Source organism: Papaver somniferum, chromosome 10 (genome assembly GCF_003573695.1).
Source record: "Papaver somniferum cultivar HN1 chromosome 10, ASM357369v1, whole genome shotgun sequence".
In the NCBI taxonomy this organism is placed as follows: domain Eukaryota; kingdom Viridiplantae; phylum Streptophyta; class Magnoliopsida; order Ranunculales; family Papaveraceae; genus Papaver; species Papaver somniferum.
In genome coordinates, this window is record NC_039367.1 from 149,362,137 (window position 1) to 149,380,662 (window position 18,526).

Here is an 18,526-nt window from a genome sequence, read left to right on the forward strand (position 1 = left end):
TCTGTGTAATTAAAAGTACATGGATTAATACCAATAAACAAAGTTTCTTAATTAGGAGACGAGAAATGTTAACAAACATTTGTTAAATACTTGTTCTTCTTGTGTGTGTGATTGTGTTCTTGGCGATATTAAGATACCTCGTAGTAGTGCAAACCTAACGCTTCTGCAGACTTTGGTGCAACAAATATTTTATAGTTGAGTTACATTAATAAGAAACCAGAAAATGTAATCAAGAGTAACATTATTATTGGTTGAGATAATGATTTGGAGCTTTTGTTGTTGCCGTGGGATGGAATTCTGCATATCGACGTGAACATGCACGACAAATTTGCATTACCCGATGCACTACAACATCAAAATTAAACAACAAATTACATACTCATATGAAACTTAGAAGATGAATGAAGCGCATAAATAAGAACCAGAAACAAAATAAACTTACTTTACTTTCAAATTGACGTTATTTAATATTGATGAAGGTATTGTTCCCGAAAAGTCATTATCTGCCAAATTTCTAAGAGATTCCAAGGAAATAATAAATTTTTGTCATGATTTATTAGGTATATTACAAGGAAAGATGCAAGAGGACTTTGAACTTACAATACTTTAAGCTTAGGAAGCAAGCCAAGAAAATCAGGAATTTCTTGCATCAAATTATTGTTGTGCAAATCTCTGCAAAATACATAAAAGATTTTAGGAAAAATTATATCAAAATAATAATAAGATACATACCATGGCAAGTATTTTCTCACTGCAAATATTTTATGACTCACATAATTTCTAGAGCATCCAACGAACCAAAATCTGGTAAAATGCCTTCTAGTCCAAGGTCATTGAGATACCTGTAAAAACCCATCATCAAATACATATTTTTCACTGTTATTAAAGTATATCAGAAGGACTTTAGGATATCGAGCCTCTTCCTTTTTTTTTTGTACCCATTAACTTATTTTCAGCATTTGACCGAACCAAAAGTAAAGATAAAGAGAAAAATTATCAAATTTAATTATTTTTTTTAATTATCGAAGTGAATACATCAGCGAAAAATTTCCGATGTCCAGATTTAGTTGATTTTTATATTCAAATAGTGTTATGACCTAAATAAGTTCTTTGAATTTCCGGGAAAATCTTTAAGGAAAAGATAAAAATATGGTTTCACAGCTCCTAGAAACTAAGAAAAAAAAGTCAGACGTGTAACGTTGACCCTGTCGTAACAAGTTGACATATCCATACACCTGCAGCTTCCCATGTAAAGATAAAAAATGAGTTCAAATTTTTTTTTCGGCGGACAAAATTTTTAATTTCAAACTTATGTGTAATAGTCTTTGAGATCACTCTTAGTTGTTTTACCATTGGAATTAGTTAGCTTTATGTTAATGCTAAGTAAACAAAATTCTTTTTTAGGGATTATTTTTATTTAATATTGTAAAAGATATTATTGTTTGAGCAATGTATATTATCAATGCTGAAACATTAGAGCGATTCTATGTTGATCGTAGAAAATTCCGGCGCAAAATCCCGGGAGAGAGAGCTCCCGGGGCGCACAAGGGAGTTCTATGGGGGCCGGCTAAAGTTCACTCTCCCAGGATTTTTCCCCGGGGTGTGCTACGGTAAACATATCATTTTCGGAAAAATAAATTGAAGCGTGAGGGTGAATGAAATCTCAAGAATTCACACTTGGTGTACCCAGGGGCGGAGCCAGCTTAGAGAATGGCTGTTCAGTTATACACCCAGCCCAGTTAGTCTCAAGCCCGACAATGATTGTTTTTTGTCAGAAAATGGGCTCTCAAGCCTATTTTACACCCCCTATTAAACTTGAAACCTGTTTTGAGGCATACTCAATTTTTTTGAGGCATGCTCAATCATTACACCATCTAGGGTGAGTTTATAAGGGGTGTCTAAGGATAGTTCAATTACTTATATATCCTTAAACAATTTAAATTACTAGAACGCCCTTATCCTCAAAAATCTAAAATCAAAAATCAAAATAAACTTTAAACTTAAACATCTTGGACTCCAATTCAATCAAGAAATTGATCAAGCAAAGCAAACACGAATCAAAATGAGCGATATTGGAGTGTGAAATCCAAACCTTAATTCTCTTAGATGTATTTTAGAATGTATATGTAAGAAACCCATCTTGTTTTTAATTGATTTTATTTTGTTTGATCGATAGAATATGATTTCAAAGATGAAATTAGGGTTTTCAGAAGATCAGCTCGGCTGATCTTGGAGTATCAATTTTGAGCCGAACCTAGAGTATGATTTAGAGAAACACTATGTTCGGCTAACGCGACTTTGCTAAATTTTGTTCGAATCAGCCGAACCTAAATTTGTCAGTTTCAGAGTGAAGTTCTGACAAATTTTCAGCCGAACCTCTGTTTTTTAAAGATATACCTAGGTTCGGCTGATAACTTGTCAGCCGAACCTAGGTATATTTTCAAAAAACGGAGGTTCGGCTGAAAAGTTATCAGCCGAACTGTGCTTCTGGTCAGTAGATCTGGGTTTTAAAAATTCATTTTTTTGAAAGATTCAACTTATAAAAAGAAATTAAACCTCGTATAGAAGTCTACCTCTGATTTGAATCACCCATTTTGGTCACTTCTAATCACTAAAATCTCAAAATTCAACATCCAAGTTTTTTCACTTCTTCTTCTTCCTCTCAAAAATCCCAACTCTCTCATATAAATTTGATTTATCTACTAATTCACCACTAATAATTTTATTTTCAATCAATCCTTAAAATTCATAGCTAATCAAATCTAATCATAATCATTAACACTAATTATATAAGGGTAGTTATGTCATTATCAAAAAGGGTGGATAAGGGGTGATGTTGTTTTTTATTTAGTGATCTTATTTTGGTATTATATAGTATGCCTCAATAAAATTCAGTATGCCTCAAAACAGGTTTCTTAAACTTGTACAAAAGTTTTACATGCATTTCTTGCAAACCTGGCTCGGCCGGTATACCCATATTTGCAAATTTTGTCTTTCATGCGTCTTTTTAGTTTAAAAATGGTTTTTCAAGTTCTTTTGAATCATGGACAGATTATAGGTAAGGTAAGTCATTTTTTTATTCGACCACATCAAGGATATTGGTTATTTCAAAATGAAAAACTTGGATTTTGTAACATTGCATATATTGTTGTTATTTGAAAAATAAAAGAAAAAAATAAGATGAATGATCAATGATAAACAGTCTATAATCTATGGGTTGGGTTCGATTAGAGTTTAATTCTTTTTTTAATCATCTAGGATAATATATGAGCGAGAGTTTTCCAATGTCCAAATCTAGCTGAGTTTTATACCAAAATAGTGCTTATGATCTAAATAAGTTTTTTGAATTCCAGGGAAAATCCTTTGCGAAAACACAAAATTGGTTAAAAAGATCAAAATCAACAATTCCTGGGTGAAATGGACAGTTAGATTTCGATACTGTTTAAATGGACAAAAATGTAAATATAGGCAGGATGTAACCAGTTTCATCGTGCCCATTTTCAAATATTTTTTCTTATTTTTAATTTACACAGGATGTATCCAGTTTCATCCTTGCTATTTTTTAAATTTAAGCTACGATGAAACTCGTTTCATCCGTATTATTTCTTTTTTGGCCATTTCACCCAAACTATTTTTTACTCGTCCATTTGAACCGTGATTTAAAAATATTTGGACAAATGACCCATTTTCAGTTGCGAAAAAATTAAAAAAATGGTTTTAGAGCTCTTAGACACTGGAAAAGAATAAACCGACGTGTTATGTTGACCGGTCGCAACAAGTTGAGATATACATAGACCTACAGCTTCGCATGTAAAGATAAAATATATTTCGAATGATAAAATAATCAAAAAATGAGTTCAAAAATTCATTTCGGCATATAAAGGTTCTAATTTCAACTGTATATATTAGTCTTTGGGTTGTTTTATCATCTGAATTAGTTAGCTTTAGGTTAATGTTAAAAATGGAATTCTTCTTTAGAAGATTATTTTTGTTTAATATTGAAAACAATAATATTGTTTGAGCAAAGTATATAATCAAAGATGAAAAATGAATTGAAGAAGTGAGGCTGAATGTAATCTCAAGGTTTCACATTGGGTGTACTTAGGGGCGGAGCAAGCACAGAGCTTGGGTGTTCGGTTATACGCCCATCCCAATTATTTCTGAAGCCCGACAGTGGTTGTTTTTGAATGATTTTTTAGGGACCATGGTTTTTTTGAGGGGACCATGATTTTATTAGGCCACCTTCCCATAGTGATAAAGGGTGTCCTAAAACGTTGAAATGACTAACCTACCCTTAACCTAATTTAATTAAAAACCAACCTAATAACCACCTATATATATAACCACCACCTCCTCCCACCACCACCGCCCACCACCGTCGATTACCACCACCACCTCCGATTATCACCACCACCAACCACCGATTACCACCACCACCACCACCGCCGATTACCACCACCACCACCTCTGATTATCACCACCACCAACCACCGATTACCACCACCACCTCCTCCCACCACCACCGCCACCGCCTGTTTAAGAAATGTAACAACATCAATCCAATCACAATTAAGTTCGGTTACATAATAATTTTATAGAGTATAAAAGACGTCAGCCGCAACCTGATTCTGCCATGGGACCACTCCGGATGTATTTTCCAACAAACCCTTCACTTTAATTTGATTTTGATTGCTTCAATCGAATAGAAATCATCAAAAAAGGGTTTTAATAGGAGTTACAGAGCCATGTTCGGTTAGGCCGATTTTCCAAAAAACCCTAGTTTACTAACCGAACTTCTTGAAAATGAAGAACACGAAGAACAGTTCGGTTCTATTGGATTTAAAACTAAGTCACCGAACTCTCTGTTCGGTTGTTTCGCAAAAAAATTTGAAACTACAAAGTAACCGAACTCCACCCTTAGAACCGAAAAAAACAAATCCAGTCTAACCGAACTGTGTTGTCGTGGCCATCATGTTGAGTTTTCCAAAATAACCGAACTTAGCCAATAGAGTTCGGTTTTTTCGCAAAAACTTTTAAAACTACAAAGTAACCGAACTTAGCCAATAGACGCTGGAACTTCACATTTTTTTTGTTTGTTAAGTTCAGTAACTTCACAATTTTGTCGCATAAACCGAACTCAAAGTTCGGTTGGTTAGATGTTAGGTTCAAGTTTGCGAAAGAACCGAACTTTGTAAACTTATATACTCTTATATTACGTAAAGTTCGGTTAGATAAAAACTGCATGCAGTTTGCGAACCAACCGAACTTTGTACACCAAAGTTTGGTTAGTTGAGAACCAACCGAACATAACGCTGTAACTCCTAGAAATTCTATTATTTGAGAGTTCCGTAACCTGCGTGTTTGGAACAAGTAACCGAACTACACTTTCAGATGAGTTCGGTTACTTGTTCATCTCACGGGGCAACCGAATTACAGCTTCAGATGAGTTCGGTTACTTGTTCTTCATATAAAGTAACCGAACTTTTCAAAATCCAATTCAAATCCGGATCATTTTGAAGATTAACAAATATTCTAGGAGAGGATGGAGATGAAGAATCAGATGATTTTTCATCATTTGAATACTCAAACTTAGTGAATTGGAAAAAAAAATTATTTTCCATGTTTTTCTCCTTCATCTTCTCTAACTCTACTCTCTCAATAATTCTACTCAACTAATAATAAAACCATCTTTTAATTTGATCTCACTAATTTTTTTTAACTAAATCATTCACTAATCATAACCTAAAATTAATTAAAAGGGTAGATTAGGTATTAAATAAATAACTAGATATGGGGTGACCTAAAATTACTTCTAATGCATTTACCCAAAATAAAACCATGGTCCCCCAAAAAAACCATGGTCCCCAAAAAATCGTTCTTGTTTTTTGTTATAAAAGGGGCTCAAGCCTATTTTGCATCCCCTATTAAACTTGTACAAAATTTTACATTCATTTCTTGCAAATCTGGTTCCGCCACGTGTACCCATATTTGCAAAATTTCGTCTCTTATAGTTTAACTAGAAATAACTTGTGTCGTAACGGAACGGCATGAGGTTAACAGAGAGTTTTAATAAATATCTAGGGATAACTCGTGTCGTGACGGCACTACTTTAGTATGATATCTGACTGGTGTAATTTTTCTTTCTTTACGGACTTTAAGCGAAAATAATGTCTAAAAATACATTGGAAAAATTCTTCATATACATTATCCAAAAACGAAGGAAAAATCATTTAAGTAATAGTGTGTATGCATATCTCACTTATGAGTTATGAGTAGAAATAAACAAATAAATCTCATTTCTCATTAGATTCATCGTGCCACCACTAAATCCAATTAATGCATGTATCGATATATTATGATTTCATTTAATGTTTCTTTGAATATCTTGAGTTAAGAGTTTATGCAATAATTAAAGACTAATAAATTTTGATTCATAATGAGAGGGTTACAGAAACGACGACCGTTGGATGTCTTTCACTGGGATGAGACTGGGATGGTCGGATGCAACGTTTGTCTCTCAAAATGTTATCCGTTCGTCCAAAGCTCAAAAACCTATGTTGTTTTGTATTATAGATAATAGTTTCAAGCTTTTTCAAATGATGGATAGATTATAGGTATTCTGAGATCAAGTCTTATGGTGGAAGAGTTCCATATTCCACACCACCTCATCATTTGGAATTGTGGATGGAAACGCAATTGTAGTGGTGGAACAACAAAAACGCTAATCTTAATAGCGTTGACCGCTAATCAGAATAACGCTAAAAAACGCTATTCAGAATAGCGCTCAACGCTATTAATATTAGCGCTTTCTTTTTCCAGCAATTAGATTTTAAATGGCTCATTTTTTAATCTACGGATAAAAAAAAAGCGCTATTCTGAATAGCGTTGAGCGCTATTCTGATTAGCATTTTTTGTCTTCTAGTGTGCTATTCTGATTAGCGCTTTTCGTCTTCTAGTGCGCTATTCTGAATAGCGTTTTACGCTAATCTGATTAGCACTACCATGGATTCCACGGACCGTTCCGCGAAATCATGGAACACTGCTTGGATTTTCTGTGGAAGATCCCAACTTAGAAGTCACTAGACTTGACATTCCAGTTTTTCCACACTTGGAATAGCTTGGATTCCATCATAAGACTTGCTCTCAGTAATTTTTTTGTTCAATAACATCAAAGATATTGGCTGTTTTAGAAAGAAAAACTTGGATTTTGTAACATTGCATCTATTGTTGTTATTTGAAAAATAAAATGAAAACGTAGGATGAATGATCAAAGATGAATAGTCTATGGGTTGGGTTGGATTAGTCTTCACCATTAGTGGGATGTAAACGTCATGTGCTGAACTAACTAAAAGCGAGCCGAAAAACCTTAAAGGGAAAGGATCTGATAACGTGGTTATAGTGATATTATCATGACATGATATCACTATTTTTTCTACAAAATTCAAACGATGATAAGTTTGAAGCTAATTTTTTGGTAACATCTTTCTCTTGTAAATCTGTAGATCCTATATCCCTATCAAAAGAGTCTGCAAGAACATGCAAAACCTAAAAGGAGTCGAGGTTGACATGACTATTTATTTAGCATGGCTTCCCCGAGAGTGGGTTTCACCTTTGATTTTAACATTTATTGTATTTTGTGGAATCAACTAAGTATAAAGAAGTTCATTCTTACAGTGCTGTAACGCGAGGAGAATCGGCATCAGAATTACATGCAACCCAATCCCAGGTGTATGGTGAAGGTAAACAAGGATCGCCATTCCAATCGTGAAGTTGAACGAAACTCTCTTGCAGTATTCTCAACGAATACACTAAATAAAAAACGCAAAGCTAGTTTAAAAAACATATAACATACTTCGTCGGACATTTGTAGAAAAAAGAAAGAGAATTACCATCATCTGAATTGGTTCCTTGAACTAACTTATCACCGATGGTAAATCCTTCAAGAGCATTGATCATTGGAGGAAGAGTTGAGTCACTTGTCGGCTCAAGAGCAATAGAATATGAAGAGTTGATGGCGAAAGAAGTAACATTGCGAATATAGACCACATGTAGGTATCCACTAGGTGGATCCACTGGACCGTTAGGCCTAATAGTAGTGTCGAGTTTGTTGTTCACTAATATATTAAATGATCGTTTCTCCGTAGAATCAAGTGTATTCAGTTCTCCAAAATATGCATTGTAATGGATAGGAATTTTAGAATCTGAAATTCCAGTATAAACCAGATTTCCAGACAAATGCGCCCTACGTAGGCTCTCAGGAGGATAATCGTAATTGGTGAAGTTGGTTTTAGCGGCGACCGATGGGGCTGACGGGTCAAATTTAACCTCCCGCAATTGTGTGAGTGATGTTCTTAGAGCCTCAAGAGGGTTATCGTCAATGTTGACGTGTCGATATGGCAAGTTGCTTTGAACCCTGATATTATGAACTGGGGACCAAATTCGATCATAGTAATCACCAGAGTACCTACATGATCAACCAATATTTTATATACTGGTAGGACTTGATTGATAATGGATATGGAATATTACTGACTAGCCACTGCAGTTTTAATATACATAATATGTGCATACCTTATAGTTGTGTTGGCACCAAAAGCAAATCTTTCAAAGAAAAATAATGGTTTGTTTGAATCGACATAACGGTAAGCATTTGGATGCAAACTTCTTACTTCTAGAGCCGATATAAACGGAATGTTATCTGGTTGCGTTTGGGCAAGACATATGCTTATACTGTTTCCCTTGGTCAATGAATATACCATTTCTGTATATATGATGTTGTCCTGGTGTGTTACAATTTGTGACCAACTGTTACCATTGAATTGAAGATTGAAAGTTGGAGGAGTCGACTTATCATCATAGTTACCGTAATAGAAACTAGCTCGAACAAGGACACGTTCAACCGTAGTATTAGTAGCATCTTCGTCTTTATCTTCAATGTCTATGGAGTAGCAGTTCTTTTTACGAGTTGGGAATGCTCTAAGAGTGCTCATAACATGAGAATCCCAAGCCTTAACATTTGGTGGTTCGATCATGACTTTATGAGTTTCTCCATTTTGTATGTAAGGGTCGTCCCCGACCCATACGATTGAATTATCATTGGTATGAGGTTTCAATGAAGATGAACCACAATCTATGCTCACAAATACTGTATCATACAAATAATAAATTGTCAAAACTCAATGAGCATTTAATGTAAGAAAAATATATAGCAATGTGAATATACAGAGATAAGGAAAGATTACCCTTTGCAGATGCAGGGACAAAGACAAGAAAACATGAGAAATGTGAAAAGAGTAAAGGAAGGAGAAGATTGAGAAGTAAGGAGTTCATGGTGTTAGCCTTTATAAATTTTCATGTGATTTTTGGGTGTAATAGATGTTTCAAGTCTGAATTTGTAAAGAACAAGTTGGTATTTAATTGGTGCTAGCTCCCAATATTCTATGTTATTTTCTCAAGGGGACGTCGTGTCTTCTCAAACGGTTGTTATCGTGGGTAACCACCTTGTAAGTCGTTGGATCAGGTGGTAGCATAATCCCATCAATCTAACCCCCTCAGTTTTGCAAATTGCTATATTGAGGGTTATTTGACTTTAAGTCGTGGATCGATCGTCCCATAGTCGAGTTTTTGACTGAAGATTAGCTCCTATCCACTAACTAACAGCTAACTACGTGCTATTGATATGAGAGTTCCTGGGAATTAATTCGTTGAAATGGCTAATTTTCCTTCTTTAGTTCTTTTGGTAGGAAAATGGATATGCTATAGTGGAGAAAATAACCCCAATTCTTCTCCACTCTCGGGATATTTTATGTATTCCGCAATAAATTAATTATCCTAAACGGAATAACTGTTGTTAATCCAGATCAGTCGAATCAGAGTCATTACCAGAAGGTGACATTTGTTTTCAGACAAACGAAAATAAAATAGACTAATAAAAACAAGACCGTGTTAGAATTATCTTCTCTACAGTACCTTCTTCACTTTATGTTTTGTCCCTCAAATATTTATCTGTATTATTAAATAAGGTGGTATAATCTGATAATCATGTTTATACTCGTTAAGTAAGTGTTTTAAAATACTTTCAACGGTATAAATTTACAAAAATCTATGTCGTATTTTGACAGATATATTTTTTATAAATTTTACTACTTTATTATCCATAAGGAATTCTAGAAAAATACCTACGAATATCTCTCCCTTCTTCGCCTTCAAAATTGGGTGAACAAAAATGCTTCACAAACCGTTTAGTTGGACAATAATAAAATCGAATAGACATATTAAAATCTAAATGAGAGACCCCATATTTTCTCCAGAGGGTGGAGCCCACGATATATGTGTATGTGCGTTTTTTTCTTTGTTTATTTGGACGGTCTGTCGAGAATCACTGTTGGTAAACTTGAAATATGTCCAACTTTGGTGCAACAAAGAGAATACCTCTAATTTTAATATTTATTTTTTGACTTTCTTTCTTTACTATTGTGAAAGATTTTATTAGACCAATTACTCAAAAAGATTTTCTCATTTATTCGAAAAGATGATTTGGAAGATATAAAGACACTATATTTTGAACAATTTTGAGAGTTTACTGATCAAGTCTAGAAAAGTTTGATTTCTCAAGATGCAGAGAGATTGAAATAACAACGAAGTACTGTTTAGCTATTTTATTCCATAAGATTTGTGACAAATTTTCTGCTAACACGATTAACTGGCAGAGCCATGCACAGAGAAGGAAGCAGGAATACTGAATGTCTAGGTGGGCTAAAAACGTAATACAGGCTAAATATTAAATTTCTAGGGTGACTACTCAACCAAATTTCAAGGGTTTTTTAACAAACTGGCCAACTTTTTCATGTATAATTAAGAAAATGGCCGAGTTAGACTTTTTCTGTCCCGTTTTTTGAAAAAAACGGGTAACGGCAGTTAACTGCCAACTATTCAGTTATACTCCTTTGTAAAGACATATAAACCCCCTCAATTGGCTGAACAGGTCTGAGTTACGATTTAGTATCATGAATCGTTTGGAATTGAGTGTGTAATCACCAACTCATCAGAGATTCTAAGATCTTCTGGTTTACTATGTTTCTTAAGAAAAAATCCCAAATCGTCAAGAACACTAACAACCACCATTATGATAAAACTCATAATCCCAAGTCATCAAGAATAATCAAATTAACTTATTCATCACAATATATTGAGAAAAGTTTACTGAAATCAAATTGGGAAAAAATGGTACCACCCCAAGTTCAAATAACGAGTTCCTAATCAATTGATGATTTTTACTTACCTCGATTACGATAAGGAAAGCATTTGTTTCCGGTGAATATGCTGTTTTAACTGGTTCAAACTCATATGTTAAACCAAATCACTGAGTACCTCTCATCAAATCTTCAGTTCCTTATCGACTACGAATACCTCTCTTAATATTTGGCAATCACCCAGAAGAACCATGGATCGTGGTTGCAAAAAGCTATAACAGTACTGGTTGGGCACATCTGTCGAACATTTGAGGTGCAGTCTAATGGTGTCTTTTCTCTAACGTGTTGTTGTGCTTTTTTAGCTCAATCATCTTCTAGACACCTGCAAATTCGAATCAGATGATAACCCATGTTTCCTGATTCAATCCAAGCCTTAAAAACTCATTAATATCTCACTGTTCAGCTGAATTAAATGGCAGCAGTTCATGAAGCTTCCTACTTTCTTGGTACAAATTCTGTTCATGACAAAGATTGTACTTCAAATCCAATCAAAACCCCACTTTTAATTAATTACAGATTCTAAAAATATTTCATCATCTCCTCCGTTCATCAATCTAATCGACAATAACAACTCAAGTCTTTAATGGCAGCGACTTGTTTTCACGGCTGGCTTCTCGGCATTACCAAAAATTCTCACTAAAATGAATTTAAAACTACCTAATTCACATCATTTCTCACCATCTAATAAAATTGTTACCATGAGATTGATTTCTCACCATCGTTTCTCAAATCCATAGAAGAAGAAGCTTCTGAGACTTTAGCGAAAAAGAAACAAAAACTGAACCAAACTTGGATTAGTAAGGATGGATGGGTAATTTCAACAACCATAATTGACTAATTCAACATGGTTGACCAATCTGGTGAGTCCAGGTGTGAAACTTAATAGAAAGGCCAGATTAGAGAAGAATTTAAAATCGTGGACGATTTATTAATTATATGGCAGGAAGCTGGCCACTTTGTTAAATTTCCCAAATTTCAAAGAAACATACCCTTCCGCCATCCTCCGATTCCGTCACTCGTCATGTAACACTTTGAAGAGAATAGCTTAGTACGTGACTGATCAAACTGTTTGAAATTTATTCTGGATAATTTTTTCCTCCCCCTTTTAGTTTTAATATTAATAATCACTTCACACTAGCAAACACGCGACACAACACATGCAACGAAACCAAAAATAAAATAAAATTAGAATTCACGAGGTTACATTAATTATTGTGATTGTACTCGACTTACAATAAGAAACCATAAAATGAAATCAAGAGTAGTATTGTTGTTGGTTGAGCTAATGTTTTAGAGCTTTTTCCGGTGCGTGGGGAAGGACTTCCTAATTCAGTGTTGGTTTTGCTGTTTAGAGAAGTGGATTCAGAATCGGTATTGCATATCGACGTGTTTGTGCACGACAAATTTGGATTGCCGGATGCACTACAACAGATAATACATTTACTCAATTGAAACTCGGCAAAATAGATTGCATCAGCTTGAACTAAAAACAAAGTGGACTTCCTTCATCTTCAAATTGACATTATTTGATAGCGATTGAGGTATTGTTCCAGAGAAGTCATTATCTGCCAAATTTCTAGGAGAATCCAAGCAAATAACAAACTTTTAGCATTGTTTATCGCGCATGTACAATACAGATAAAGTTGCAATGGAACTTCGAACTTACAGTCCTGTGAGCTTAGGAAGTTTGCCAAGAAAATCAGGAATTTTTTGGTTCAAGCGATTGTTGTGTAAATCTCTGCCAAATATTCAAACAAACATGCTTAAGATAGTTTATCTCAAAATCAAGAAAAAGTATTGTTTCGCCCGAAAATGTATCCATGACTCACTTGGTCTCGAGAGCATCCATAGCATTAAAATCTGGTAAAGTGCCTACTAACCCAAGGTCATTGAGGTACTTGTAAAGATCGACATTCAGATTATACTTTTATTAAAGTAAATCAAAAGGATTAGTTTATCCTGCCCCTCCATCATTGTTTTTCCGCCCATTAACTTATTCATGGTGAGGAAAATAAACAACATCTAACATACTCATGAAAGAGGATATGATCAAACTTTAGTTGAGCTTCAAATTACAATACTGTTTATGATCATAAGATGACCAAGGTTTGAGAAGTTTAAAATCATTTATTTCTGCTTCCGGTATTCAAAAAGGCTTAAATTCTTCATCTTTGAAGAAGATGTAATTCACGCATTACGTTGACTCCAGCATGTAAAGTTGGCATATCCACATCTGTCTATGCAACATGATACACCTCCATGCTCAAAATGATACTCCCGTATATTTGATAGAAATTGATTGTTTCCAAATCCTTTATTTATTTGTATACTCTAGATTTTCACACTTATTTTATAGACGACAATATCTTTCAATATTACAACCAAATAATACGAATCATATCTAGAAACCAGAGGCATTTATCTACAACGTCCTGGTTTTATTTTAGATGATAAAACGATTAAAATGAGCTCAAAGGTTCTTATGGACAAAGATTATTAAGGACAAACATAACCTCAGTTCCATTTCGTTATGTGAAATGACAATAATCCCACATCGCTAGATTCTGCATAATTAACTTAAATATAATATGGATGGGCCGCTCTACTCATTGTCAATTGGTTTTGAGTTGGATGTTGGTAGGCTTCTAAAAGGTCCTACAAATTATAACCGCAAGTGCACGGTGTCGAAAGTGGCAAATGTGCAAGTACGGGTCGATCCACAGAGACAAGGTGTGTGTGAGTTGAAGTTTCCTAGCTAATTCTGAGCTAGTGACAGTGGCAATGAGCCAAAGAAGCAGTGAGTGACAGTGGCAAAGGAACAAAGAAAAATCAGTGGCAATGAATAAGAAAAACTTAACCAAAACAGAACATGGGAGAGAAATTGTGGATGGGAATGAAGTGTATGGAGATGGATGAGAATTCTCTTTCACCTAGCTAGTTTGCCTAGGTCAGGTTTTTGTCATATGGCTAGTTAACTAACCTTACAGCCTTAGCTAACCCCTAGTATTGGCTGTCTGTTTAAGGCACAGGAAATCACAGGTCAACTAGGCAGTGGATTACTAACTAATGTAGCTGATTAACCCCTTAGAGACACCACTGACCCCTAGCATTAGTGGTCTTCTTACAGCACCACTAATCACAAGTCAGTTGGGCTTTTAGGAATCTAACTAGCCTAAGCTATTTTGAGTTCAACAAAAACTATCCTAATGGCTAACCATCATGGTTCAATGGTCTTCTCTAAGGTTTAAACAGGGAAATTACATGATCATGTGAAGAAACATTACATACATAGAGCTTAACACAAACATAACATGGATTAGAACATAACAAACATGGTGATTAACATTGACAGAATTTGAACAATACATTCACATGAACTGATATTGGATTAAAGATATTAAAATTTAAACAAAACCTAAGAACTAAACAGTGAAGCAAAAATTGAAATTGGAAAACAAAGAAAGACTAAACCTAAACCTAATGACACACTGGCTAGTCCAGGTATACCCACAACAGCACAAAACACCTTCTATTTATACCCAAATTAATCAATTAGGGTTCCTATCCCCAAATCAGGGCAGTTAGGGTTTCGAAATCTTACAAAAAGCAAAATTGACATACCTAACTCTCTGAAATCACTCAATCTTCTTCGACCCATGCCTTTATTCCTTCTCCTGCGTCTACCCATGCTCTAATTACAACTCTATTTCAACCTATTCTACCAATTTCACATCTAGGGTTCATGAGATTGGTGAGGCGTGAAATTGGTGGAGTAGAAGTCTATAGAGTTGGTGAAAGTGGTAGTGATGATGGGTTTTAGGGTTGGTGTGTTATGATGAAGGATGGTGGTGGTTGAGAGGCTGCAAACGGAGTTGGTGGTATTGGCAGCGACGGCATGGGAGGGAATGGGTGAAGAAGATGGAAGAAGAAAGTTTGGATCGATAGTTTTAGGGTTAAGGCATGTTTGGCTAATGGGTATAGAATTGGGTATTAGGGTGTTGAGCGGGCTCATCAAATTTTGATGTTTAGCAGAAGGAAGATGTTGGATGAAAAGATGAAGGAATGATCCAACGGCGCGATGGAGATGGGTGTGGAACGACCGTTGGATCTGAGATACATCAAAACTAACGGTCCAAGATGGAGTTAGGTGTTATAGTGTTAGACAGGAACATCAAAACTCGATGGACTCTGATGGAGCGACCGTTGGATGATGGAATGGATTCAATCTGACGGTGAAGGAGAGAAACGGGTTTGGGTATTGATTTTAGGCTTAGAAAATGGGTTTGGGCTTTACAATCTTGAGCCCACTTCTTCTTTAAGAACAATTTCTTCCTTTGTGAGCCCATTTTCATCCTTGAGTCTTCCATACCGCATTCTGCACTTCTTTTCCTCTAGAGTTTCCGCCGGCTTTCTCCGTGTCTTTGCACTTTTCGCTCCGCAACTCATCTAGTCTTTATTTATTACCTAAAAATGCAAAATTAATTAATAAAAATATTTATTCTTGAAAACAATGAAAATACAGAATATGGGTTAAAATGTAGAATTAATGCACAAAAGATGAGTTAAATGCCAAGAAAAATATATAGAAATATGCACTTTTTAGCACTCATCAAATACCCCCAAACCTGAATTTTACTTGTCCTCAAGTAAAACAAAACTAAGGAAATCCTACCTATACCACTGTCGCTAGTCTCTCGAATGCATTTAGCATATGCACTAAGCCTTTTAAACCACTAAGTCTCGTGAAGGTTTTCTTAGAACGTACCTACAAAGTTCTAGGTCAAAATATAAGCTCATATTCCATCAAATGTGACATGTGCAAGACAGTTTAAGCTCACAGCAAAATGGAGATGTCAGTTAAAATGTAGAATTAATGCACAAAAGATGAGTTAAATGCCAAGAAAAATATATAGAAATATGCACTTTTTAGCACTCATCAAATACCCCCAAACCTGAATTTTACTTGTCCTCAAGTAAAACAAAACTAAGGAAATCCTACCTATATCACTGTCGCTGGTCTCTCGAATGCATTTAGCGTATGCACTAAGCCTTTTAAACCACTAAGTGTCCCTAGTGGACGAGTGAAGTCTCGTGAAGGTTTGCTTAGAACGTACCTACAAAGTTCTAGGTCAAAATATAAGCTCAGATTCCATCAAATGTGACATGTGCAAAACAGTTAAGCTCACAGCAAAATGGAGATGTCAATCTAGCTATCGAAGGCACAATCCTAGCACTGATAACAAAAAAGACATGTGATAAGAGTGTAAAGTGTATCTACACATGTGTAAAGAAAGATCTGAAGTTATGACTACTAATCACCAAGAGATAGTTTCTCAGGCTAAGAACTGAGGTCGAAATCTAGCTAGCTGTCCGGACTTTACGAGAATTGTGAATGAGTTGGAGGTATTTCACAATTACTCGCGTTGTACATCAATGGCATACACCCTCCTTGCTTATTACAATGAAACAACAAAATGACTATTTACATGACTCTTATTTACATTGACTACTCTCTTTTATTTTTGGAACAAGAGAGGATGGAATTGATAAATACTTGATTGATTTTTTTTTTTTTGAAAAGAAACAACTTTTGATACAAATACAAAAGGAAACAAAAGATTACATGACACTTTGCAAGAGGTAGCCATTTTTGATGCACCCAGTTAAATTCGATGGTTGTTTTTCTTAATGTAACCTCCACCTTCTATCCCAACCAACCAAAGAACAAGCTAGTCAAGTTTCGTTCAGTATTCTAAAGTGATTGGCAATCGTAACTTCCTATCAAACACCTTGAAGATCGAGGCCATACATGTATTGGTAGATCGTGCGCGTGCAAATTTCTTATCACTATGTGAATTGTGCTAGAATCAGGGTGCCTAAATATCTAGACTAAGACTCCTAATAATTACATATTTGCACAAGAGTCAACATTTCAAGGTAAATGAGCTCCATTTTTATGTTTTTTTTTTTTCAATTTTTAATTTTTTATTTTCATTTTTCATTTTTTTCAAAAAGAAGGAGTTCTTGTTTTCAATTATGGCATATTATCAAAGTATCTACTTTTCACCCCCAAACCTAAACTAAACATTGTCCTCAATGTTTCAAAATATGAACAAAATTATAATACAACATATGAAGAGGATCATGTTGAGTAGGGAAAAAGGAAAGAGAATACCCGATTTCGGCGAAAGCAATATTAGAACTCCGTTATTCAAGGCAAGAATCCAACATATGTCAGCCGAGATCATATTGGATTAGCAAAATATATACAAAAGGAACAAAAAGGTTTTAAAATTTATCTACTTGATTATATACAAAAAATTCACCATACACCAAAAGTCTAAAGAGTTGAGGATCAACCCAAAAGACAAAGTGTAGCGGTTTCAACAACTTCACACATGAAAGAAAAGCACGTGAAGCTGTGAAACCAAATGAGCTACCCCCAAACCTGGATTTTACAGAAGATATAATTTTGAAAACAAAATCGCGCAGTTTTGGGGGTTCCTCATGCACAAGATCTAACTCAAAGTGTACTTTGCTATGGACGGGAAAACATGCCATTTCCAACTGTGGTTCCTCAAAGATATTATATTTAGATGCAAAATGGTCCAAGAGGACTTGGGAAGTACACAGTTCCAAACCTAGATTAGGCATTCTCAGAAAAATTGGTTTTACAATATTGGTACAAACCAAATCTAGGTTGGGTGGAAGGCCATCAGATTGTGACTCATGTAGGAGAATAGGCACGTCATTATCAATCAAATCAAAATCTCCTAAATCATCTACACATGTCACATCATGCTCACAATCATCAATCAAATTAGCAAGTTCACAATCAGAATCATCAACTTCATCAACAGATTTGTCCTCATGCATCGGCAATTCAATGGAAACATCATATGGAATACTATAAGAGATATCATTCATTAAGGTCTGGGCAGAGAAGCCTAATGTATTTGAACCCAAAGGTTCCATAACATCATCAGTATAGACATGTTCTTCTAATATAACATCATAATTATTATCATCCTCAACAAAACAAGAGTGTCCTTCCCTAAAAACTATAGTGTTTCTATTCCACTCATTTACCTCTAGATTAGGTTCATGTCCAACATGACTATCATGAGTAGGGTTAAAAACACTATTTTGATAATTAATTTCATTAGGGATAACAATGCTGCTATGATCATTCAATGTATGCATTTCTAAACTAGCAGTGTTTTGTTTGAGGAGATTGATGTTTTCCATTATAGATTGCATACAAGGGCTCATGT

At 35.0% G+C, this 18,526-nt stretch overlaps 1 protein-coding gene across 1 annotated transcript; it reads right to left on the bottom strand.

The window, feature by feature from the left end:
• Positions 1–596: 596 nt before the first annotated feature.
• On the bottom strand, positions 597–9,330 carry LOC113316500 (probable LRR receptor-like serine/threonine-protein kinase At1g51810). Its single transcript, XM_026564667.1, has 6 exons — positions 9,243–9,330; positions 8,572–9,145; positions 7,890–8,464; positions 7,673–7,808; positions 774–842; positions 597–672 (listed from the first exon to the last, which is right to left on the bottom strand). The coding sequence occupies exons 1-6, from the start codon at positions 9,328–9,330 to the stop codon at positions 597–599; spliced, it is 1,518 nt and encodes a 505-aa protein (XP_026420452.1).
• Positions 9,331–18,526: the final 9,196 nt, after the last annotated feature.